The 26,585-nt window shown below is 38.9% G+C and overlaps 1 protein-coding gene across 1 annotated transcript in view; it reads left to right on the plus strand.

Moving 5' to 3' along the window:
- dip2bb (disco-interacting protein 2 homolog Bb) overlaps positions 1–20,758 on the plus strand; it is a gene marked incomplete at both ends in the record, with an annotated part of 46,426 nt that extends 25,668 nt beyond the window's left edge. The window contains 35 exons of the mRNA XM_079242519.1: positions 358–483; positions 601–915; positions 2,420–2,566; positions 3,152–3,271; positions 5,075–5,272; positions 5,712–5,803; positions 6,435–6,545; positions 7,393–7,516; positions 8,023–8,132; positions 8,306–8,408; positions 8,502–8,566; positions 8,654–8,747; positions 8,833–8,952; positions 9,051–9,165; positions 9,920–10,059; positions 11,624–11,760; positions 11,883–11,963; positions 12,046–12,173; positions 12,334–12,448; positions 12,813–13,014; positions 13,391–13,503; positions 14,259–14,339; positions 14,487–14,610; positions 14,690–14,811; positions 15,291–15,402; positions 16,001–16,110; positions 17,401–17,531; positions 17,624–17,792; positions 17,872–18,042; positions 18,130–18,191; positions 19,567–19,624; positions 19,711–19,785; positions 19,895–20,069; positions 20,185–20,308; positions 20,506–20,758. Of these exons, the coding sequence (XP_079098645.1) occupies positions 358–483; positions 601–915; positions 2,420–2,566; positions 3,152–3,271; positions 5,075–5,272; positions 5,712–5,803; positions 6,435–6,545; positions 7,393–7,516; positions 8,023–8,132; positions 8,306–8,408; positions 8,502–8,566; positions 8,654–8,747; positions 8,833–8,952; positions 9,051–9,165; positions 9,920–10,059; positions 11,624–11,760; positions 11,883–11,963; positions 12,046–12,173; positions 12,334–12,448; positions 12,813–13,014; positions 13,391–13,503; positions 14,259–14,339; positions 14,487–14,610; positions 14,690–14,811; positions 15,291–15,402; positions 16,001–16,110; positions 17,401–17,531; positions 17,624–17,792; positions 17,872–18,042; positions 18,130–18,191; positions 19,567–19,624; positions 19,711–19,785; positions 19,895–20,069; positions 20,185–20,308; positions 20,506–20,758 (4,523 nt within the window). The remainder of the gene's footprint in view (positions 1–357; positions 484–600; positions 916–2,419; positions 2,567–3,151; positions 3,272–5,074; positions 5,273–5,711; positions 5,804–6,434; positions 6,546–7,392; positions 7,517–8,022; positions 8,133–8,305; positions 8,409–8,501; positions 8,567–8,653; positions 8,748–8,832; positions 8,953–9,050; positions 9,166–9,919; positions 10,060–11,623; positions 11,761–11,882; positions 11,964–12,045; positions 12,174–12,333; positions 12,449–12,812; positions 13,015–13,390; positions 13,504–14,258; positions 14,340–14,486; positions 14,611–14,689; positions 14,812–15,290; positions 15,403–16,000; positions 16,111–17,400; positions 17,532–17,623; positions 17,793–17,871; positions 18,043–18,129; positions 18,192–19,566; positions 19,625–19,710; positions 19,786–19,894; positions 20,070–20,184; positions 20,309–20,505) is intronic.
- Between the last annotated feature and the right edge of the window lie 5,827 nt (positions 20,759–26,585).

The following is a 26,585-nucleotide window of genomic DNA, read 5'->3' on the forward strand; positions in this document are numbered from 1 at the left end:
AGGTGTATTGAAAAAAACAATTGAGTCCAGGTGAACTTGATGAATGCAAAGGTAAAACAGGAAACAAGACATGAGGGAACTAAACAAAGAAAACTACAAAATAGAACAGGAAACTGGAACTGAGACAACCCAAAAGAACAACTAGACCATAACAGTGTAAAGGTGCTGGCAGTGATGTAAGTTTAGTCTACAGATCATGCATGTTAGGATCCTGTAGCTTCTATTATTCAAGCAGGATTTAAAAGGATCATTTATATGACTAATTATTACAGTGACTCCAGAGAGAGATATTTTCATCAATCTTTCAGGGAAACTATTCTTATCTAACTGAATGTGTATTGTTCTCTCTCAATGCAGATATCCATTCTGAAGCAGTACAAGCTGCGCTGGCTAAGCATAAGGAAGAGAAGATGGCTCTTCCAATGCCGACCAAAAGGCGGTCCACCTACGTACAGTCTCCTATTGAAACTCGCACACCACCAGGTATGACACTAAAAGAGACAATCCTTTTTGCCTCTTTTCCTAACACGACACTGCAGTTGGAAATCTAGCCCAGAGGTTACAATGCTGCATAGTCATGCTTTGTCATGTTGTATTCAGACTCCTCGTCAGGCTCTGATGATGAGACATCAGCGCGCAGACAATCTTCAATGGCCGCCCCGCCAGCTCTGGTCAATCCCAACTTGCAGAGCCAAGACTGGATCAACCATTCTGCCCAAGGCTCCTCCACCTCCTCCTCAGCGTCCTCCACCATGTCACACGGCGAGGCCAAGCCACAGCCTCAGAGCCAACCTCATCCTCAGCCGCAGCCTCAGTACAAGCCGCAGTACCAGCCTCTGTATCAACCCCACCACCAGCCGCATGAGCAGAGCCGCACTGCAGCAGTGACAGACATGCTGGCTCAGAGTCGCATCGGTGAGGCTGATTTCATTCAAATATTCATGGACTTCAAGTGTTGCAAGTGTTTTGTTCAACAAGTTCCTAAGCTGTTCCATAAAGAGAACTTTCTGGCTGGATTTCCACATTCATAAAGCAAACGAGTAGAAGTACAATGATACAGTATATTGTGTGGTTTTTTTGTTTTTTTTTTACAATTATTAAGTGTTTGTTTTAGAGTAAGGATATATCTGAACCTCCGTGGTAGTTTTTGTTTAGATTTGTGCATGTATCTATTGTTGACATCCGATTTTGCACTTTAAGTCCCCAACATCTTTAAAGTCCTGACCGTAGAGCTTTTTCTTCTTCATAATAATATCATTCCTTCTTTCAATGTTCAAAGATTTTCTGGCATTGATGGTAAAAGCGAGGAGGAGTGTTAGATGTTATTTTGTCCTATTCTTGAGTTTCATCCAGATGCCTCCAAGCTCAGAGAGGAAGATGTTGCCTTTGTATAAGTTAAATTGTTTAAGTTGTTGTTTTGTTTTGTTTTTTGCAAAGTAAAATTTGACTTGGAATTGGTGAATATAATCTGTTTTAGACTTGAATAAGATTCCCAAAAGTAACTTCTTGTGCGTTAAATTGTATTAAATTTAAACTACATTGTGTATCCCAAAGGAAGAATGCAATGTTGTAGTTGTTTTGTTTTTTGTTTTTCTTAAGTAAATTTACCGTAAACATCTTGTTCTGGAGGGTGAAGTCTGCTGACAGAAAATTACCTCATTCATCATAATGAAATTAATCATTGTGTTCATTCATGATATTAACTATGAATAAATGATAGTTGTTGATTTAGTTCCAGATTGAAGATCAGTGACGTGCACCTTAGACTTCCGTCCTTTTAGTTTATGTCCTGAAATTCCTCTAAATTCCTTGAATAGTTTAAAGATTTAATGCACTGTGGATGAGATAAATGCTAATCCTTTCCGATCTCTATCTGAGGAACATTAGATTCAGATCTTCTGTCACATTTGGTGAAAATCTGTAAATCTTCTGTCCATCTATTATTATTATTATTATTATTATTATTATTATTATTATTATTATTATTATTATTATTATTATTATTATTAATAATAATAATAATAATAATAATAATAATAATAACAACAACAATAAATGATAAATGATAAATAAATAATAATAGTAATGATAATAATAAATAATAACAGTAGTAGTAATAATGATAAATCCCAATTCTTGTCCTAAATTGCCTTTTTTTAAAAATATTTTTTGAATATGTGGAATGTCTGTAATGCAAAAATAAACGAGACAAAGAAGGAATATCTTGGGTTCAGCCTGCAAGGGACTGAAAAGTCACTGCAACTACTAACTAGTAACAGTTTGTCTGTTTATATATTTTCGTTATACATACTCAAGAAACCTGCGACTGACTGTCACACTCGCAGTATGTTTTTAGTGGGTGATTTCCTTCCTACTGTCAAGATGAAAACTTCAAGAAATCTTATTCTTCTTCCTGCAGCCCACAGTGAGAACAGTGTCCCTCCACCAGACGTGACCGGCGTAGCCCATCCAGCCAGAGGCCCGCGGGTTGACCTGCCCTCCAAAGCTGTTGTCCGAGGAATGAGCCGAGGGCAGAGCCGCTCGAGCATGATGGAGACGGCTGATGGTAACGGCTGTCTGTTAGTTTGTGTCTCAGCGTGAGCTTGTTTCTCAACAAATAAGTGCTGACTTCCAGTGTTTTATTAATCTGGCTTTACTGCTTTCTTTTCTTCTTGATATTTTCCATCCTCTCATGTTTATTTGACTGGCTGGTAGGAAGAAGTAATATGCAGAGTAAGGAAACTCCTTAATGTATAATGTCCATAGTCTTCTGTGTTTCCTGGTAAACCCTTACTCTTCCTGCTGTTTGTAGTGGATGATTACAGATGGATATGCAACAAATACAATGTCCACGCACAAACTTGATCCTCATGTGTGATCCCAAACCGAAAAAATAATCCCAATTCTCACTATTTTCCTTGTGTTGATGACACCCACCCATACTGCTGCTTTTCATTTCCAAAACGACCTTAAAATCCATTTAAGATTTATTATTATGATTGAATAAATTCTACTGGAATGAAGAGCAGCAGGCTACAAGATGGTAAGATGTCTGAATAGGTGTTTTTTTTTGTGGCTGTATGCTCAATGTCATGTTTGACTGTATGTTTCTCCTTTCTGCTGCCTCCCTACACTTTAACCCTGACTGCAGGGGTTCCTGTGAACAGCAGAGTGTCCACGAAGATCCAGCAGCTTCTCAACACTCTGAAGAGACCTAAAAGGCCCCCGCTCAGCGAGTTCTTCACCGACGACTCAGAGGAGATCGTCCAAGGTACGCTGCATCTTGAAAAACACTTTTATTAAGATGATCCTGACGTAAATTTAAAAGTACAACGCTCTGCAATAGAAATATACAAATACATAGCTGACGATGCTGAGGGAAATGTTTAATTTGATTTGGGAGTAGCCTAATATAAAACAAAAAATGGATGCTAATGACTTTTCTCTGATACTAGGCGTTTACAGTTTTTATTGATCAGATATAATCTGTCATTAACAGCAAAGCTAATCGTTTTAATTTGATAAGAATGCATTTATTTGGTCATTATTAAATTCTGATTTTAAAGTTTTAAGTTTGAGAGATCAATACAGTTACCAATTTCATTAACAACAAAAAGATTCAACCCTTTCGAAGCACAAAAATAAGTGTTACAAAGTCTACTTTTGCATAATTTGTTTTCTGGTAATGGCTTTTAATTTCTCATTGTTGTGTGTATAAAGATACCTTTTTAGTTTAATGGATACCATGCAACTTTTGGCCACTAGGGGCGCTAAACCTGTAACTTCTCACAGTGCACAGGACACTGTGTTGCAAAATGCAGTCTCCATCCGCGACAATCACAAAAATGTTACTCACACAAAACAAAAAATGCCCCAAAAACATTACTATAAATTATAGTTTTGAGTATCAGTAACTACTTCTTACTGACACTTGTGGACGTTTTCATCACAGGACTTATGAAAATTATTAGCCTTTAGCTGTACATTACAGTAATGCTCTTTCTTATTGAACAGCATACGAAAATCATAAAACTAAACCAGGCCAGTTGCTAATCATTCTGTTACTGCATTCATATTTACATCAATTATAAGATATGCATTTATTGCATGGAAATCAGCCCAACTTCCACAAAATGTTTAGGGAGTCTTTTTAGCTTTGTTCTGTAGCCGATTAGCTTCAACTAGCTGCATTTAGCTTCTGCTAAACAGCAAAATAAAAACACGGACATATACTGCAACGTTCTGCAGCTCATCAGGCATTTACTGCCATATTTTAAATAAACGCTGACTGAAAGATGTGGAAAAAGTTCATCACATTTTGGTACGTTTGCACAACAGCCAAAAAGCTAACTTAACCGTCTGATAAAACAGAGGCAGACAGAAAGCGGGTTTTGTATCCACACTGTTTTCTTTACCAAGGTCAACTCATGTCTTTTCTATGGAGCGATCCCTTTCCTGCTTTCTCATATTGGCCTTAGACACCATTTTCACCTTTTTACTTCATTCAGCCATGACAAACTTCTTTTTGAAGAGGAGGAAAAAGTAGCACAAAGCAGATTCTTCTGTGATTATAGAGGACGAGCCATAAAGCAATGTGCTCCAGGTGACATGATCCAGTATGAGAGACTGATCCAGTCAGATATCATACAGGTTTTATTGTATATCTGAAGAGGGAACCCTCATCAGAGACCAACATGCATCAAGCACTGTATATTGACCCATTATAAATCATCCATTATAACTCGCATGAGACATTTGGGTCAAAAGTTACACGGTATCCCTTCAAAAATATGAAGCTCGTACTGATGTCTGAGCGATACTTTGTCGCACATGAAGTTGTTGTGACTTGATGAGGCTTGTGTCTGTAATTTAAAACAGTAGTAGTATTTAACAGTAGTATTTAGAACAGTCAATTTTCTGTAGAATATATCAACATGTTTAGTCAATGACAGATTAGATTTACATATAGAAGAATACAGAACAGGAAAGCTGCAATGTATTTTTTGTTTCCCTCATGAATCTCGTTTTTTCTGTACAGATCATCCCTAAATTCTCTTTATTGTCCTAATCGTAGTTCCCCAGCCGGACCCTAACACACCCAGGCCGGAGGGCCGTCAGATTATCCCAGTGAAAGGGGAGCCTCTGGGAGTTGTCAGTAACTGGCCCCCAGCGCTGCAGGCAGCATTGGCTCGCTGGGGGGCCACTCAGGGGAAGAGCCCTGCTCTCACTGCTCTGGACATCACTGGCAAGCCACTCTACACACTGACTTATGGTGAGACCCATCATTGAATTATTTAATGTGCAGAAATCCACATGATGTTCACAAGATATAGAGGCCAGATATAGAGACAGAATACTGAAGTTATTAGTTGTTATTTTGGCACAAATGGTCAGGGGAAGGGTTGGGTTGTGTGCTTGTGTGTGTGTGTGTGTGTTTTAAGTGTGAAACTGTTTTTTATTTTTATGTTGTTAAGCACTGTGATATGCTTTTGTTTGAAAAATGCCATACAAATAAAGTTTGATTTGATTTGATTTGATTTGTGTTTATCTTTTGTTGCTGGAAGTCATAAATGAGAGATGCTGTGTTATTTCCAAAGCAGCTGATATGACAAAATGTGTGAACCCTGTGACATGAGATTTTCTTGGCAGTGGTGAGATGTCTTTCCTGCCCTCCTAACTACTTTCTTCCCTCCCCACCTTCTGTCTGATAGGGAAGCTGTGGAGCCGCAGTGTGAAGCTGGCTTACACTCTCCTGAACAAGCTGGGCACGAAGAATGAGCAAATCCTGAAACCTGGAGACAGGGTGAGCGAGCAAACACAGCATAGGGGAATGTACTGCAGTCTTTAACAGGCCCTGGATTTTCCATATTCATTTTTGTTATTCGAAGGCAAGAATCTGCTAATGTTGTCATCACGAGCAGAAGTATTATACAACAAATATATGGCATTGAGCCACAACATTAAATCCAACGAGTCGTGAAGTAAATAACACCTCATTACAATGCAGCTGAAAGAATAAGAAATGGGAGACAAAAAGTTCTAAATGACTTTGACAAGGTGCATATTGTGATTACTAGGTGACGGGATCAGGGCTTTTTTTTTTTTAAAAACAGAACATGTTTTCGGAACATCACATCAGTAAACTTAAATTACTGACAAAATATCTCCAAAATGATTACAAGACGGGCTGCACCATCCAAAGGCATGCATGTTAGGTTAATTGCTTACTCTAAATTGCCAATAGTGTGTGTAGTTGTTCGTCTCTGTGTGGCCCTGCGATGGACTGGTGAGCTGTCCAGGGTGTACCCTGCCTTTTGCCCAAAGACTGCTGGGATAGGCTTTTTCTAACCTGTAAATTTGTTGCTCAACACTAAATAAAACGGAGATGATGTTACTTAAAATGATCCTGAACTCAAAGTTATTTGTGTTGGCAGGTGGCGCTTGTCTATCCAAACAGTGACCCTGGGATGTTCTGGGTGGCTTTCTATGGCTGCCTCCTGGCTGAGGTTATACCTGTACCTATTGAGGTACCACTTTCTCGCAAGGTATGAAAACGATCATACAAATATGGGCAGAAATATGTTAAAGGGGTCCTATTATGGTATTTGGAGTTTTCTGAGCTTTCTACAGTGTTACAGTGTTGAATCCTCATCAGACATGTGAACGGCACTGTTTTTTATCACCTAAACGCATGTTTGAGTTTGAGTTTGAGTTCCAGCAAGCTCTCCGTTCGGTTTCCATGGCGACGAAAAACGCGTCGTTTTAGAGAGTTTTTTCTACTTCGAAATCCTTATGATGTCCCGGGGGATAAGGTTCGGTGATTGGTTACTTTCTACTGGTTAACAAGGGCATGTAAAAATACATCAGGCGGGTGGAAAACGTGGGATAAAGTTATTTCCAACGATGGCTGGTGAGTTTACCAAAGAGAGACATCCTGCTGCATTCGTTGCTGTGGGTTGCTGTTTTCCACTTCGTTTTCAGGGTCTGATTCAGGTTCCAACATGTAGGGCTGGATGCTATGTGTTGACATTGTATTTTGTTTTTTTTTATTGAGTTCATATGAGCCTAATCCTTCTGTTTATGAGATGTTACAATGATGGCGAAAGCAGGTGCGGTGCGCGCTCCCGATGTAGTGCAGTGGCGGGAGGCGGGGCTTAATGCGGAAGAGTCTCAATCCACTCGTTTTGCCCACAGGCTGATCTGACAGCCTACGGAGAGGGTCGGTCTGAAGTAAATAAAGCCATTTGTGACAATAACTCGATCAATCCCAGCCCTTCTGGTCTCAGAAATAAAAATAAATTAGCCTGAAATGCACAGAATAGTTCCACTTTAAACTTGTCTAAGTTTTTTTTTTTTTTTCCCCTCTCTCTTTCTTTCTTGTTGTGTTTTCAGGATGCAGGTATCAGCCAGGTGGGCTTTCTGCTTGGTAGCTGTGGTGTTGGTCTGGCTCTGACCAGTGAAATCTGCTTGAAAGGTCTACCCAAGACCCCCACTGGTGAAATACTGCAATTCAAAGGTAAGCAAGCTTTATCTTTTATCTATAGTATTTATTATGTGATCTATGACACATATAGTGGCCTTGTTTAGGTCACATTCAGACATTTGACAAAGAGGATCATTTTTAATTAAAATTATGCTTTTTTTGTTAGACAGGCCTCCACTATATCTGCTTTTAAATCTGTACTGAAGACACATTTGTTTAAGCTGGTTTTCTGTACAATAAGTTGACTTTTTAGATCTGATTTTATTTTGATAGTTTTCATTCAATTGTTTTTAGTTTTTTTAATTGTTATTAGATGTCTGATATATATATATATATTTTTTTTTTATTTATTTATTTATTTGTTTGTTTTTAAATTGTCCTAATGTATGTTATTTATTCTGGTTTTTTTTAACCCCCCACAATGTGACACTTTGGTCAACATTGTTGTTTTTAAAGTGCCTTATAAATGAAGTCGTATTGTATTGTATTGTAAATAATGATGTTATGTTTGACTTTACTCTGATTACTTTCTCTATCAGGATGGCCTCGACTAAAGTGGGTGATAACAGATTCAAAATATCTGACCAAACCATCAAAAGACTGGCAGCCGCACATACCCACTGCCAACACTGACCCTGCGTATATAGAGGTATTATATCTGCGCCTTTTACGTAACCCCCCGCTGTGATTACAGAGAACTTTTTAAACATTTGTCCTTTTTGATAATAAAATTATTAATAATAAAAATCAGCCTTTATCAGTCTGTTAAGATTTTTTTTTACAAATACTGTCAGGTTGTCCTCATCCTCTGTCTCTTTACAGTACAAGGCGAGTAAAGAGGGCACAGTGGTGGGTGTGGCTGTATCCAAAGTAGCCATGTTGACCCACTGCCAAGCACTGACCCAGGCTTGCAACTATTGTGAGGGTGAGTAGTGTCACCATGTTGTCATCCATTACCTAAAGGTTTCTTCTTCAGCACAGCTGAAGTGACATACATTTATTCTGTCTCCATTTTAAGGGGAAACTTTAGTAAATGTCCTGGACTTCAAAAAGGATATGGGCTTATGGCATGGAGTTCTTACAGTAGGTGTTCATGAAGTTTAATAATGATATTTACTGTTACCATAGTATTTGATGCCCATCACATGAAGCGTGTTGTTTTGTTTCCAGGCTGTAATGAACAGGATACACACTATCAGCGTTCCCTATGCGGTAATGAAAGCTTGTCCTCTCTCCTGGGTACAAAGGGTCCACGTCCAGAAAGGTAAACAACACATGACTTCTACCTGGAGGAATGTTATCTAAAAGGATTGTGTAATAATGTGCTGTGTTATCTTACTACTGAGCAGCTCGTGTAGCTTTGGTGAAGTGCCGTGACCTCCACTGGGCCATGATGGCTCATCGGGACCAGAGAGATATCAGCCTCGCTTCATTGCGAATGCTCATTGTGGCTGATGGTGCTAATCCCTGTGAGTACTCTGTGATTGGTGGCTTTTTTTAGTCTCTAAAAATTGTAGTCTGATAAATTAGAGATAACCTGTGGAAAAATCTGCCTCTTCCTGTCCAGGGTCAGTCTCTTCCTGCGATGCCTTCCTGAATGTGTTTCAGTCACATGGGCTGAAGCCTGAGGTTATCTGCCCTTGTGCTACCTCTCCTGAGGCCATGACAGTAGCTATACGCAGGTATCGCACACTCTCATTTCTTTTTAGAAGTTTTTAGTATTATATAAAATGAGAAAATCTAATTAAATAAAAAGACCCAAAACACACTCAGCCCATTAGAGACTATTGTATTCAGAGATCATGATTCTTTTTAAGTTTTTCACTTTGCAATGTGTTGAATTTGCGGGTAACACATTTGTTTAATGCAGGGGTGTCCCAAGTTGGTCCTCAAGGGCTGCTGTCCTGCAGATTTTTAATGTATCCATGTCCCGACACACCTGGCTTATGTTAAATGGATCTAAAGGCCGTTGAAGTTCTGCACAATGACTGATTCATTTGAGTCTGGTGTTTAGAAGGAGGGATACATGGAAAACATGCAGGATTGTGGCCCTGGAGGACCACATTGGTATAATATATAGCAAGTGCAATTTTGTGACTGAAGTAGACCGGGCCTTTCAGGACGGGCATGAGATGTGAGCTGTTACAGTGTTTTACAAAGAAAATGGTACGAGGGGATGCATCAGGGTCACAGAAGGTGAAAAATCATGTCTTAGACTATTAAAGCATTGTGAACTTCTTCTAGCGTATTCTCAAACAACACCATGAGTCTTTACGTGGTCCTTATATGAGCCCTTTAATTAAGCTGTATGAGACAAAACTGAGCAGAGTTGTACTGATACAGCTGATATAGGTGTGTATTGATCAGTGGGAAATGTTATGAACAGGTGAGATGGATGTTAATCTTCATGTTTGATTGGCGTTTCTGCTTGTACAGACCAGGAGTCCCGGGAGCCCCCCTCCCGGCTCGTGCTATCCTTTCTATGGGTGGCCTGAGTCATGGTGTCATCAGGGTGAATACAGAGGATAAGAACTCAGCCCTGACTGTACAAGATGTGGGACATGTGATGCCTGGAGGTAAGGATAGAGGGATAAATATATGAGGATAAAGCAAAAACAACAAACAAATGTTTGTGAGAAAAATTTTAGAAGCATTTTGCCAGAAATTTAAGATCAAAGGTGAACATGAACATATTGTTGAACACTAATTAGAACTGTGTTGCAGCAAACTCTAAGATCATTCAGTAATATGTTATAAATAGAATAGAATAGAATAGAATAGAATAGAAGTACTTCATTAATCCCAACTTGAAAAATTTAGTTGCTGCAACCTACATGGACATTTGTGTTTATAATACAAACAAACAGAACAGTATAAAAATTAATAATATCGGCAAAACAGTTAAAGAGGAGGTAAGTAACATTGTACAATGTGAGTGGAATACCCTGGAATGTACTATTGTCATATATATTAATATATAGTAACAGCTGTGATGTTATCTAAGACACAAGGAAGAAGCATCGAAAAGTCTTATTGAGGTGGGTAGGAATGATTTCCTGTATTGGTCCGTGTGACAGTAAAGCTGTCTGAGCCTTTTGGAAAAGGCTCTCCACTGTCTGATCAGCACAGGGTGGAGAGAGGGTGGTCAGGGTTCTCCAGGATAGATAACAGCTTAGTGAGAGTCCTCCTCTCCACAACAGCTTCAAAATTATCCTGCATCCTGTTATCCTTTTTAATTAAAACACATGACAATAAACATTTAATTTCATTTCACATTTCAGCAAAATTGTCAAAGTCAGAACTTCAAGAATATGAAGTGAAAACATGTCCAACCAAACTCAGATGTGTATTCTTTCCTCTGCAGATACAACTAAAAGTTTTAAACACATTTTTTTGCTATGATGTTTTAAAACTCAGAGTTGTCATGTTTTGACATAACATAACAGATGTGTACATGCAGCAGCAGATTCTATGAGTTGTAATCACTGAGCTGTTGCTGTACACGGAAAAAAGACAATAGTAAAGTGAGTCAAAAGCATTACAGATGGATTATAAGTCATCATCTTCTTTTATGTTTCTGTTTGGAGCAGAACCTTATTCCGTGCATGTCAGTCTATGTTCTTGTAGGCCTCTGCAATGTCGTTATGTTTCCCAATAACTCAAGTTATGCTTACTTGCACTTGTTTGCGTTGACAATCTTGGAATCTGCAGCTGTTAGGAAATAACTCCTTCTAGACATGTAAATCTTGGACCCTTTTTCTCAGCTTTGCACATAGTTCCCCGGAATTTCCCATTATACTGTGTTTCCCATTCAGTGCTGTCAAACGGACCCTGTTAATAATTGCAAAGACAGGCTAGAACTGTGTGTTTATTATAAAACATAACTACATTCACTTCTGCACACCAACATAACTTAAACAGTGCATGTTTTTCTGTCAGGCTTTTTATATCTTCTGATAGTTTGACAAAGATTTCCAGGTTTTAGATGATCAGTTGGAGATCTGAGGCCTCTGGGAAGGCTAAAGACAGATTCCCAGAATCAAGTAGTATCGGTTAGATATGTGCAATGTGATTGTTTCAGGCATTAGGAAGTCTTTATGCTGCTAATGGTGATCCTACTCTCCCACCCCCTTCTTCCAGCTCTGATGTGCATCGTTAAGCCAGATGGGCCTCCTCAGTTGTGTAAAACTGATGAAATAGGAGAAATAATAATCAACTCCCGTGCTGGAGGCAACATGTATTACGGCTTGCCTGGACTCACCAAAAACACTTTCGAGGTATGAAGGAACTGACTATCAGCATGTACTAAAAAAATCTACCTCAGGAAAGTTCAGGAAAGTCATTTATTTCTTTTGGTGTGATATGGCTACCCTTTCTGTCTGTGTGTCACGGTGCTCAGGTGATACCGGTTAATGCTAATGGAGTTCCCATTGGAGAGATTCCATTTGTACGATCGGGCCTTCTGGGGTTTGTTGGCCCAGTAAGTATGACTTTCATTACTGAGAAGCCATTCCTCTTTTTCCTGACGCCATAATGACTCTGCTTTGTTTGGCCTTACACAGGGGAGTCTGATCTTCGTGGTGGGGAAGATCGAGGGTCTGCTGATGGTGAGTGGACGGAGACACAACGCTGATGACCTGGTGGCCACTGCTCTCGCCGTGGAGCCAGTTAAGACAGTTTACCGTGGAAGGTAAGGAGAAACTCTTCATTGTGGTTAAAACAGGGAGGGTGAACTCTGTGGCGGGTCAAGTGCAAATATTAATTTATCACTTCTGACATCTAGTGGTGGAGAGGAAACACAGTCAGTCTAAACAGAAATGTTTATTCTTTCATATATGTGTGTGTACCAGGATCGCTGTGTTTTCAGTCACAGTGTTTTACGATGAGAGGGTTGTAATTGTGGCAGAGCAGAGGCCAGATGCCAGCGAGGAGGACAGTTTCCAGTGGATGAGCCGAGTGCTTCAGGTAATTCAGCACCTTCTTTCAATCTTTCTTTTTATTTTTATTTTTTTAAACTCTACATGGTTATTGTATAAAGACACAATCCCTGTTTTGTCCACCAAAGTCTTAAATTACTTTTAGTTTTTGAAAATTCGATTCAACTTTATTTATATAGTGTCAAATCACGACAATGCCATCTCAAGACGCTTTACAGACATGAAAAAAAAACAATGAAAGCCAATTCATAACAGCCTGTGTATGGAAACCAACAGATTAAGTTGGAAGCTCCAACACAATTGTACCATTTATCCTCTAATTTCCTAAATATTTTCCCAACAAGCCAGTAATTCCCACCTACCTCAGTCTTGTTGTTTGGTTTCCTCTGTAGGCTATAGACAGCATCCACCAGGTGGGCCTCTACTGTCTGGCTCTGGTCCCAGCCAACACTTTACCCAAAACACCTCTGGGTGGCATCCACATCTCAGATACAAAACAGTTCTACTTAGAGGGCAACCTGCACCCCTGCAACATCCTGATGTGTCCTCATACTTGTGTTACCAACCTGCCCAAGCCCCGCCAGAAGCAGCCAGGTAATATGAATTGTAGATGTATTATTTGTGAAGAGGTTCAACATATAACATAGTTATAATATAACATATTCTGTTGTACTACAAATCCTATTTAACCAGGCGGATGCAGAATCCTCCCGTCAACCCTTTGTATTTGTAGTTAAAAGGCCTTTTTTTCATAGCAGCATCTTTTAAATATCCATGGTAATTATTATTCATGTCATGTGGCCATGCCTAACATAGCATTTGTGTCACTTTCATGTGAGATGAAAGCAAGAGCAGTCATATATTGAAACCTGGTTTAAAAGTATTAATATGAAACTTGTAAACAGCTTTTCTTTGTTAGAAATCCTGTTTATTGATCTCTCTTCTTTTTCTTTTTTTCTTTGTTTTGTAGTGGGTGTAGGTCCTGCATCTGTTATGGTGGGTAACCTTGTGGCTGGGAAGCGGATAGCCCAGGCTGCAGGGAGGGACCTTGGCATGATTGAAGACCAGGATCTTGTCCGGAAGGTAGTTTGGCATTAACACTGAAACTCACACTTTAAACCAGCTGGTGTCTCAGAACCTGACAGCTTATTAACAGCATGTCCTCCAGAAGCTGCAAGAATCATGTGCATGTGATTAACAGTAATGCTCAAAGTGTGTGTGTGTGAGGTAAATAATGAGGTGTGAAGAATTTCCACTGCTACTATAATAATGACCAAAGCTCCAGCAGAGGTTAGTTTTGTTTAGAAAAATCTGGATTCTTCTTTTTCTCTGCTCTTGTCTCTCCCTGTGGATGTAGCTCTGTATGTGGCCCACAGTGATGGTAAGAATAACCATTCCCTCTTGCATTTTCCTCCCACCTGTGCTTATTCACGCTCTAATCTGTACAGTTTTGTGGCCATTTTATTTGTGCTTGTGAAGAGTTGCTTTGCTTGTGTTCTTTGTGTGTGTGTGTGTTTTTTCCTGTGGTCATCTCTGCTTACTGCAAATGTACTTTACTTTTTACATCTTAAATTATTGTTCATTATCTTAAGAGCTGAATTGGCTAAGGGTAAGTGGTAAATTACTTGGCATTGGCAAGTGATAATTTATGCTAAACAGCTGTCTACCAAGGTATGCAGTGTCTCAGCACCATTTTAATTTTCTATTTTTTCAGGCTTATAAAAAAATAATTCCATCAGTAACTTCGCCCTCCATTATTTGTAATAATGTGTGCACATTTTTAAGGAAGACATTTTGCTCAGATGTAATCTATAATCATTTTCCTAATTTCATTACAGCACCAGTACTTGACGGAGGCTCTGCAGTGGAGGGCCCAGACAGACCCAGACCATGTCCTCTATGTTCTTCTCAATGCCAAGGTACCAAACTGAGATGTCTATACACCAAACAGAGTAATGTATCGTTAATGCCCACATTTAAGTTGCTTTTAAGCGTGATCCTCGCATATGATTTTTTTATACATAGTGCTTTATTTTTGGTGTTCATTTTTCCATCCCATCCCTCAGGGTGTAACGGTGGGCACGGCAACCTGCGTCCAGCTTCACAAACGAGCAGAGAAGATAGCTGCAGCACTCACTGAGAAAGGCAGCATCAACACTGGGGAGAATGTCGTGCTGCTCTATCCTCCTGGCAAGTTCTCCATCAGGCTTTTTTTTTTTTTAGTTTTTGATGGATTTATTTTTAAGCTTGACTTCTATGTTTTTCTCAGGTATTGATTTGATTGCGGCTTTCTACGGCTGCCTCTATGCTGGATGTGTTCCAGTAAACGTCAGACCTCCACACCCTCAGAACCTGGCAGCCACGCTGCCAACTGTCAGGATGATTATTGATGTATGTATGCATGAGCTATGTTTGTACATGTCCGTGGGTGGGTCTGTGGATGACATGTGTGGGATTTCTTTCATTTCAAACATTGCAGACCGTACAATCTGCTTGGAGACTTTGGATAACTTCTAAGATTTTTTGTGGATGGGTGTTGCAAACTGCAAAGTATACCTCTAGTGGTCCAAATAAAAAGAAAAAAAAAACTTTATTGTAACTTTTTTCTTCTACAAACTACATTTATTACATTATGAAGGAAGATGTTGTATATAAAGTGGCGCCTGCAGCAACAATACAAGTCATATTTCACAGTTAAACAGTAAATGGCCCTGCTAACCAATATTTTTCACAAATAAAGAAAGAAAAATCCTTTATAAGAAGTATAACTCATGTTTTTTTGTGTTGATTTATGTGTGTTTATATCATTCATTTAAGGTTTTGAAGCAGCTTCTCAAGTTCACACTGTCCCACTAATTTTTTGTTGCCAGGTCAGTAAAGCTGCATGTATTCTTACAACACAAAACCTCATGAGGAGTCTGCGCTCCAAAGAGGCTGCTGCTTCTGTCAACATTAAAACTTGGCCAACAATCATCGATACAGGTAATAAATCAAAAGATACAAGATCAATTAACCAATCCTCAATTTGTAGAAAAAACCAAAACAAAACGTGGCATCGTGATCAGTTCGGGACGGCTTTAATGTGCAAATTAACACTAAATCTGCCAGTTTTCATATTTACAGTTGAGCATAAGCTTAAATTTGTTTTGCTTTAAAGTAAAGACAACAAAGTAGGCTCATTTATTCCTAATAACTGGTATATTAAGACAGATGTTAGAGAGTGAGAGACCTGTTGCAGGTTTTGAAGATGGTTTGCTTGTTTTGCAACATTTGGACAAACTAAGCTGTGTGCTGTGGTCTGCACGTTTAACTGCTCTGTGGGTAGATTTGTGACCTGATCAGTACTTAGTTAACCATTTTCTCATACTTTATTTTTCTTTTAGTACCAAATTGTTTGCTGTTTTCTGTCATACTACGTGGGCAAAGCTCCCATGGATAACATTTGTATTTAATAATAAGCACAGTTGTGATGTCTGAATCAACTGCATGAATCACCAATGAGCAAAAATGCATCTGGCAATGATGACGTTCTGTTATACCTGTTTTGCTTTACATGACACAATGATTTCTTTTTTTGCAGATGACCTTCCTCGCCGCCGGCCGCCACAGATCTATAAGCCACCTACAGCAGAGATGATAGCTTATCTGGACTTCAGCGTGTCCACCACAGGCATGCTCACTGGGGTCAAGGTGAGAAATTATAATTTTTATATGTCCTTACAGTTTGAGATGATCAGAATCAGAATCACTTAATTTGCCATGTTTGTGCAGACAAAGAAAGAATTTCACTCCTGCGGCAAATTGCTTTCACTTGTACATACATTAAAATGATCAACGAATAAGAAATAAAAAAATTTAAAAAAAAAACGAGAGAAAGAGTTAGATAATAAACATTAAAAAAAATAAATACACAGTAGAAATAAAGGAAAGCAGCAACATGGATACGAGCAGCAATAAACACTGGTTATTGGTTATTCTCTAACTATCTACATGATATCTACACAACATTTGACAGCAATTTCAAGTCACATGGATGTGTGCAAATGTGCATCAGCATATATTTTTTTCAAGTCAGTGATGGCCCGGGGGAAGAAACTGTTCCTGTGTCTATAAGATCTTCCATGTCATCCCCCTCAGGTTACAACAGCCACTTAGAGTTGTGTTGCAAGAAAATACATGCACTTTTGTAGCATATGCACTGAACCAACAATAAATTAACTTGTTGGGATCTGATATATCAAATAGCCACTGAAACTCTGAAAGAAAGGCTATGCTCACTGAATATGTAGTTTTAAAAGTCCAGCAAAGAAATCTCTGTGTGAAGTAACATGACTGCGACCACTTGTGTCTAACAACAACAAAAACCCTAAACTCACAGATGTGGTAGTAGAGATTTGCACATGTTGCTGCAAAGATGGATCCTGGTAGAAAAGTTAATGCAAAGAGAATGAAATAAAAATACAATAATAAAAAAAAAAAAATTCTTTGGATTTACTTTTGGAGAGCGCTCGACCAAACGCTCGTACCTTAATAAGGATTCAGTTTTTTCCAGTTATAATCATCTGTGTACAAAAGAGAATTCAGACACAAGCTTCTTCATTCAGATATCTGTAACTTATTCCCAGTAAAGGAGTGACTGAAACTGCTATGGGGGGAGGAGGAGTAGAGGTTGTTATTTTTCTAAAGAAATAAAATAATTTATTCTTTATGGTTCAAGAGCTGCTCTCCATGCAAGTAAATCAGAAAGAGACATTATTTGGGAAAACTACTATGATGATTAAAACACATTTGCAACCATCCTCATAGTCTGACTGTATTAATTATTAAATGACCATCTGTTGCTGTTCAGGTTCTGTTTTTCAACCACACTAAAGCACAGATGCACACGTCCAAACATCTTGAATGTGCCTTCTGGAAGCACAACATTGTCAAAGAAATCACAAATTTAACTTTTTATTTTATTTTTGCTGTTGTTCTCAGATCTCTCATGCAGCAATCAGTGCACTTTGTCGTTCCATAAAGCTTCAGTGTGAACTGTATTCCTCTCGCCAAATAGCCATCTGTCTGGATCCTTACTGTGGTCTGGGCTTTGTTTTGTGGTGCCTCGCAAGGTACAGTCAGTCATCACTTATTCCACATCTTGTTATACACAGAGATAACTGATTCTTACCCACCTTTCTTTATTTTATTTGTTGCCTCATAGTGTTTACTCAGGTCATCAGTCCATCCTGATCCCCCCCTTTGAGCTAGAGAGCTGTTTGTCTCTGTGGCTGAGCACGCTCAGTCAGTACCGGATCAGGGACACCTTCTGTTCCTACTCTGTCATGGAGCTCTGCACTAAAGGCCTTGGTACACAGACAGAGGTGCTCAAGGTGAGGACTCCACACACAGAATAGATAATTATAACAATCAGAGTTATGGATTTATTGTTGGTGTCTGGATGCTTTTTAGGCGCGTGGTGTGAACCTGTCATGTGTGCGGAGCTGCGTAGTGATAGCAGAGGAACGTCCTCGCCTCGCCCTCACACAGTCCTTCTCCAAGTTGTTTAAAGATGTGGGGCTGTCATCCAGAGCTGTCAGCACTGCTTTTGGCTCCCGGGTCAACCTGGCTGTCTGCTTGCAGGTACGAAAACCAGCAGGATGTTGTTTTGAAATGTGGAAAATGCAAACCATTGGGACCTGTACGTAAATTATTTTTGTTACGTTACAGGGCACCACTGGTCCTGATCCCTGTACGGTGTATGTGGACATGAAGTCTCTACGCCATGACAGGTGACAACACATGTCGTTTTGACTGTAAAAGAACTGAGTGCACTAAACTGAACTTCACAAATTTAAAGAAATGAAAGTGTAAAGATTAATGACAGATAAAGGGAAAACCCAAACATTTCACTACTATGAGAGGATCTGGAGAAACTTTTCTGTTATGATTTTGCTCAACTTTCTTCCTTAATGTCACCTCAAATCAGATACAGTGTTGCTGGATCTCAACACTGAGATCTCAACACTGAGTGGGAGGGATCTTGAAGCAGTCCCTCCCACAATGTCTCAATGCACAGACCTCAAATCAGTTCAGTTTCTCTAGTGATTTTAGTTTGATATGTCAGTGCTCTCATGAAACATCATTGAAAGGCCAAGGGATGGAATATCCTTTGTAAGGACGGTGTTGCGCTTGTCTCACAGAGGTGAACAGTTAGTGGCGACATCGATTAGAATTGTTTAAGCTGTTTTATGTTAACTTGGAGGCTCAATACCTCAATAAGACATTATGTACTTCTCTGTATTTAAAGTTTACCACATGAAGAAAATGTTAATAAACGCTTGACAGAGTTCTATATTTCACAAAAGGCTTTTGCTAATGGCTTTTCATTATGATGCACTTAAAAAAACTTTTATTAAGAAAACATGTGCAGTAACAAAAAAAGAGAAAACTCTGAGGCTTAGTTAAAGAAAATGCTAGCTGGATAAATATCAATTATAGAAAAATAAAGAGTAGTGCAGGGTTTTGGTTTATTGAGTACATGAAAATCAAAAGATAAAAACAAGAAACTTAACAGTTCAGTTCAGTTCAAATTTATTGTCATTCCAGCATATAAATACAAAGAACAAAACACTGCCTCAGGTCCCAAATGTCAGCAAAAATTCTAAAATTCTACAATCTACGATAAATACACAATAAATACACCCCCTTCAATTTACAAATATTGTATATAAAGTTATTTAGCACATGCAAATAAGAGGAGGTCAATATTAGCATGCTTTTTCTGCGTTTATCTGTCTCACGGCCTCTGGATAAAAGCTGTTTCGGAGTCTGGTAGTCCGGGCTTGGCTTGGCTTCTTGGCATAACCAAGAATTATGTGCATAAGTCCTGAATCTGTTGTCCCATTTTAGCAAAGGCCGAGTGGGATGCTGCGTGAAATATAAATAAAAATTAATTCAGTTATCTGCAATTTTCCTAATCATTGCATGTAAACATGGAAAGCTTTGTTGCTCATTTGTCATCCCAGTCTGTTTCTTTTAAATGTCCCAGTTTCTCCTAAATGTGTTGCTGGCAACAGATTTAAAACGAACATAAGAGTTCCTCATTCGAGCCTTGATTTTGAATGACTGTATGTGCTTGTTTGCCTGTGTTGTTGGCTGTTTCAGAGTGAGGCTGGTGGAAAGAGGAGCACCTCAAAGTCTTCCTTTAATGGAGTCTGGCAAGGTGAGATGCGTCATATGGTTTCCAGTAAAGTAGATTTTTTTTTGTTGAATCTCAAGTCATAGTAATGTTGATGCATTTATGTGCAGATTCTGCCAGGTGTTCGGGTGATAATCGTAAATCCCGAGACGAGAGGCCCACTTGGTGATTCTCATCTGGGAGAGGTGAGAGAGCCATACTGACATTCCTCTTCTGTCATGACACTATTAGGAGAAAAAATCTTGGGAAAGTGGGCTTTCCCTGAAACCAGCATCTTGTCCAATCCTGTCTCAGATCTGGGTGAACAGCCCTCACAATGCAAGTGGTTACTTCACCATCTATGGAGAGGAGAGTCTTCAGGCAGACCACTTCAATACGAAGCTCAGCTTTGGAGACCCGCACACATTATGGGCCAGAACTGGATACTTAGGTTTTGTGAAGCGAACAGAGCTGCTGGATGCCAGTGGAGGTAAACAGCCTAAGCTAATGTCTGGGTTTATTGTTTTTAATACCAATTAGTCATTTTTCCTCTGAGTCTGCAAACGTTTCTAGACTGCTTCTGTTCCCTCCGTTTCTGTTGTCAGATCGGCATGATGCTATGTTTGTGGTCGGCTCACTGGATGAGACGCTGGAGCTACGGGGACTGCGCTATCACCCTACTGACATTGAAACATCAGTGTCACGAGCCCACCGAAGTATTGCTGAGAGGTGAGATCCTTCATGCCAATTATTTACCTAGTCTCACACACTTTATGTTATTCAGTAAAAATCCTTGATGATAAAAACGCACGTTTAAAATTTCATTTGCCAAAAATAGAACTGTAGGTTTTATAACCTTTAACCAAGAATTTCTCCTCAAAAGATTTTAACATTGCTATTGAGCACCTTGTCCTTGTTCCTCACAGTGCTGTGTTTACATGGACCAACCTACTGGTGGTGGTGTCAGAGCTATGTGGTTCAGAGCAGGATGCATTGGACCTGGTGCCTCTGATCACCAACGTGGTCCTGGAGGAGCACCACTTAATTGTCGGCGTGGTAGTCATTGTGGACCCAGGAGTTATACCCATCAACTCCAGAGGAGAAAAGCAACGCATGCACCTTCGGGACTCGTTCCTCGCTGACCAGCTGGATCCTATCTATGTTGCTTATAACATGTGAGTGCTTCTGGTGGTCTGGGTTTATTTGGGCATCATCCACTGTCTTCTGCGCCATCAACCACTGGCTTGGCAAGCATGACACCCATTTGACACCAGCATATCTTGGCCACTGCATGTCTGTGATTAGATCGGCCACGTTTGGAGTTGTTCACTGTGTTTTTATACAAAGATAAAATGTTGCAAATGGGACAGGTGACATGTACTGTGAAATGCAAAGAAAAGTAAAATCTCACCTGCACTTTCTCTGGAGAAAGGTCAAAATAACTCAACAGGTCCACTTAATAATGAATAACGTAGAACACTCTTAGTGGAAATTTGTCCCCTTATTCTGTACTTACCACAAACATGTTCCCTTCTAGTCTCAACAAAGCTTCTAAACGAAAGAAATATTTTTTTATGCAGCTTTCGAACAAATTCACTCCAATGCATGTGCTGAACACTTGTCTTTCTCAGCAACATGGATGAAAAATATAGCAAAGCAGCAGCCTCTCACACCCAGTGTGCATCTTCAGAAAGTGTATTTTTCCCCTGACAATGAAGCCAAATAGATGTTCCTGCTCTAATATCTTTCCTGCCTTATCAAACTTCAGCCATACATTCCTTACTTCATTTTTATTGAAAATTTACTAATAGTGGCTGTGTACTCTTCTTTGACTAATAGAGGAAATCCTAACAAATCAAAAAGGGATCAAACTAATAAAGGAAAGAGGCCATATTCTGTACTGTAACTACAATGGTCTCTTTGTATTTTCGATACTGTATGCTACTGTACAGATCCTTTTTTTTGTATAAATGTATAAAGATTTGACTCATCTCTCAGTTGATGGTTTCTGGATGGATAACCCGGCTGGGAGACTGTAAGAGTAGCAGAAAAAAGATTGTATATAAGATTTAACAGTTACAAGTACTTGTTGTGGGTATATGAGCTATACAAAGGAAAATAAAGATAAATAACTTTAAAGCATTAATATTCAGTAAAGATATAACATTGCACTTTGTCAAAAATGATCTATTTTATTATAACAATGAGGCATTATGTAATAGGATATTTGAAGATTATTGGTTGAGGAGCCTCGAGAGTTTGCTGGGAGGGCTATAACTGTTAACCCTTAGTGTCAGACACTGGGGGTAAAATGTGTCTGTTGAGAAGGCTTAAAACCAATATTACGACTGTTTTCACGCTGCCAGGTTATTTTGTAAAAAGAAGGCCCATAACTGTACATCTGATTTTCATGACCATTGTATTTCTGAGTAGGCATGAGCTCTTCCATTCCGTTTTACACGCTGGTAATGGAGTAAGCATTCGTGAGTTTGACCCATTTTCCCCTCAGAACTCACAACAGTCATTCCGACTGTGTTTTGTGTTTGTGCAACTTTGTAAATAAGGAATTTGAATTCCAAAACCATTGTTGTTGGTACTGTAGTCAGTAGAAGCAAGTGTCATGGTTATTTTCTATATTCAGTCACTGGATTTATAAGCACTTGTGAATGCAGCTGCAAAGCTGAGCCACATTTGAAACATTAATTGGCAAATAAAGATATCTGAAAGAAAAGTTTTTACTAAAAAAAAAATAAAAAAATACTTGCATCAAGATATTTTTACACAATGTACTTGATTTCCTGCAATCTTGTGCTTTCCTTGTGCTCCTTGCCATAATTTCAAAGTTATTTGTAATGGATCATAATGTGTTTTGGTGATGCACCCTTAATGTCAGCCTGTAAATAGGGTTTGTTTTTTTGTTTTTTTGTCATTCTTAGTGACTTTTGCTGTCATTCCATAATAACATTAAGTCAGACCAAACACACAGATTTAGTAGTCTTTAATTATTAGAAGTAAGCAGGGATTATTATTTTATTAACCCATGCTGTGTGACACACTCATCGCACAAATATTTTGAAAATGAAATAATGAATTGAGTTTTAAATTAAGATAAATATCAGAATAGAGTCAACAGTTTACAATAAAAATGAAAGACTTAACCTCTCATGTGTTGTATAATTGTCATTGTTGTTATTTCAATTATCCAGTTTCTTCAGAGGAATGTTTTTTATTTTCCAGAAATTCTGGTTTTAGGAAGTTGTTTGAAACAAAGCATTCAGTCTGAATGGACTGATGCACTTTGCACTGGTGGTATGCACAGTAGTTTTCTACCATGTGGACTGTAATTATCTCCATTTCATATTAAATTAAGTGGGTTGAATAATTTTAAATATATACGGTCTGATAATGACATTTGGTTTCCCTCCATTTTAGTCAATCAGGAAAAAAAAATCAAAAGAAAACAAAAAACAGTCCAAAAAACATCTTATTTTAGCTTTAATGTTGTGTCTTGAGTTGCAGCAGAATGTTTGCACGACTCAGCCATGCACAAAAAGAAATTGGTTTGAGTTACTTTTCATTTTGGGGGCACATTTTAGGGAGATAAATATGTATAAAATAATCTATTCATGGAGCAAAACTCATAATACAGGGATGGACCAAGGGGTCCCATGGTGCAATCTGTGAATAGTACCCATAAAATGTTGACATATGTCAGAATGAACCTTCTTGTCATCACAGAACTTGCAAACCTAAATAGCAAAAAGAGTTGTTACTTTCAACGAGAGTCCTGTTTAGCTAGGAAGTCTACAAGGGCTTCTTCTGGTTCCCACTTTTTTTTTTTTTGCATTAGAGCTCTTACACACTATGCAATCCTAATGAAGGTGCAATTTCATTTCAAAGCTTGCACAGTTGATGTGTTGCTCAAGATTATTTTTTTTTTTTAGTAACTAACAAGGACTAAGTAAGTTTAACCAGTAGTGTACTTAAGACTGTATTCATCTCTCTTGAGTTGTTCTGTCAATATTTTGTGTATGCACTCTTAGTGTGTTGTATTGTAATTATTTGGTGATCTACACTTGCTCCAAGAGGGTGTGATCCACTGATTAATCTTTAATGATGGGGAGGGTGTTAACTAATACACCGTTGTTTAAGGTGGTTCACTCCTTCCCATTTTTCTCACTTATTTTCTATTTTGGTTTGTTGTACTTTGTTTTATACTTTATGTATACGTAATGGAGAATAAACAAACATTTAACCATTCTGAATGTTTGTTTTAATTTAATCTGATATTCAATTTGTTTATTACGGATTGTTTGTGCTATGCTTATTCAACACTGAAGTAAAGGAAGTACACTTCCTCACTCAACTGAGTGAAAATGATTCTGTATGGAAGCTTACGTCTACGTAGAAAAAAGGGTCAACTTCTATTCTATTCTATTCTATTCTATTCTATTCTATTCTACAGTCATTTAGCAGACGCTTTTATCCAAAGCGACTTGCATATAAGTGAGAACAACACAAGCACGAAATCAAACAGTAGAGGACATCGTAGGAAAGTGCAAGTGGATTGTCCAGTTGGACGCAGGTCCTTCCATGAAGTGCTACAGGCTTTTATTTATTTATTTATTTTTTTGTTGTTTATTCCCTTCCCACCCCATAATATCACCTATGTTATAATACAAAAAATGAATACCATAATGTTTGTTGCAAAGAACTGGGCTAAGTTCTCCAACTTTCCAACAAATATAGATATACTAAGTGTTGAAGTGCTCCTTGAAGAGCTGAGTCTTCAGCTTGCTCTTAAAAGTAGACAGGGACTCTGCAGAGCGGACGGAGTTAGGGAGATCACTCCACCATTGTGGCACAACAGAGGAAGAGTCTGGCCAGTGATTTAGTCCCACGTATTGGTGGTAACCCGAGGCGTATTTCACTGGTGGAATGTAGCTGTCGAGAGGGAGTATAGGCCTGGATTAGGGAGTGAAGGTAGACAGGAGCCATTTCAGTTGTTTTGTAAGCCAGAAGCAAAGCTTTAAATTTGATGCGTGCTGCGACCGGAAGCCAGTGAAGAGCGATTAGCAGCGGAGTGACATGAGCTTGTTTTGGTTGGTTGAAAACCAGATGTACTGTGGCGTTCTGGATCATCTGCAGAGGTTTAATAGAGCTTGCAGGCAGACTTGCCAGTAGGAAATTGCAGTAATCAATGCATGAGATGACCAGAGGCTGAACCAAAAGCTGAGTCATGTGTTCTGTCAGGTATGGTCTGATTCTCTTGATGTTGTAGAGAGCATATCGGCAAGTAAGGGCAGCTGACGCAACATGGACCTTAAAGGTCAATTGGTCATCCACCACGACACCAATATTCCGGGCAGCAGACATAGGAACAAGTATGAAAGAGTCAAGCTTTACACTTAATTGCGGATGTAAGGAAGGATTGGCTGGGCAGACAATGAGTTCTGTCTTGGACAGAACTCATTGTTCTGTCCAAGCTGAATTGAGCTGAAGGTGGCGGGCTTTCATTCATGCCGAGATATCAGCAAGGCAAGCTGAAATTCATTGAGATGGCTGTGTCATCCGGAGGGAAGGAGAGAAAAAGCTGAGTGTCATCAGCCTAACAGTGATAGGAGAAGCTGTGAGAGCTTATGACTGCACCAAGTGAGGAGGTGTAAAGTGAGAAGAGGGCCGAGCACCGACCCTTGAGGCACCCCTGTTTTCAACTCATGTGAGCTGGACACTTCACCAAGCTCAGAGAGTGTGAAGAGGAGAATCTGATGTTTCACTGTGTCAAAAGCAGCACACAGGTCCAGAAGTATCAGGACTGAGGACTGACCAGTGGATCTGGCAAGCTGGAGGGAATCAGTAACAGACAGAAGAGCAGTTTCAGTGGAATGGCCTTGCTTAAAGCCAGACTGATATGGACCAAAAAGGTTTTCATCATGGAGGAACTGCAAGATTTGGCTGAAGACTGCACGCTCTACCAGTCTGTAGTAAGTAAAAAAGGAAAAGTAAGCATTGTTGGACTGATGTCGAGATCAGTATAAAAATTGATTTATTTATGTATTTATTTAGAACAAAAGACAAATGCTTAAAAATAAAACATGAAATATTTCAAATTCCAAAATGTGCTAGTATCATAATACCAAAAAAACAAAACATATTAACACTGAGATGTCTGAAAAGGAGTAGGAAGAAGCTAAATCTTTTCAAATTCTAGCCCTTATTGCTCTAATAATTTTTATCTTTTACCGAGGAGTAATTTGCTGAATCTCACACTCATCCACATTCTCCCTTACTCCCTTTATCTTGTAGAAGTAGATTTGTTTTTTTTTTCCAAAAAGACAATCACAAGATGACAGAAAAACAAACAAAAAATAAACAAACACATACTCACACACAAACACAACAAATGTGGAAGGAATAATGTGTCAAACCCATTATCCAACACTATGCTCCCCTTCTAATTGACAGATTCCTGTTTCTCTTTTATCCGAAGTTATAGAATGGAATAAACTTTATTGTCATTGCAACAAGTACAACGAAATTTAAAGTGCCATTTTAGTTGATGCCTCATTCATTAAATAAAACAATATAAAAAGATAAAGATAAATAAAATACACAAACAACACAACAGTGTACCGTCTGCTGCCCCAGCTCAATCATCTATGATTGGCAGTATTTAAAATGATGACTGCCGTTGGGTAAAAACTGTTCTTAAATCTGTTTGTCTTTGTCTTAAATGATCTATACCTTTTACCTGAAGGTAATAGTTCAAGCAGCGAGTGCCCAGGGTGCGAAAAGTGACAGAAATGTGACAGTTTTACTCACCTAACTTAATATTAATATTTTCTATGCTCAATCATATGACAACTCTGAAGTAGAATCACGTATAAAAAATAAAATGCAATACTTATTTCTGTATGAACTAGCAGCCTGAACTTTTCCACCAATCAAACCGCTGAAAGACACAATTACGTAATGCCGTTTTTGCTCAGTAGCCCCGCCCATTTCC

Source organism: Telmatherina bonti (genome assembly GCF_933228915.1).
Source record: "Telmatherina bonti genome assembly, chromosome: 6".
Lineage (NCBI taxonomy): Eukaryota > Metazoa > Chordata > Actinopteri > Atheriniformes > Telmatherinidae > Telmatherina > Telmatherina bonti.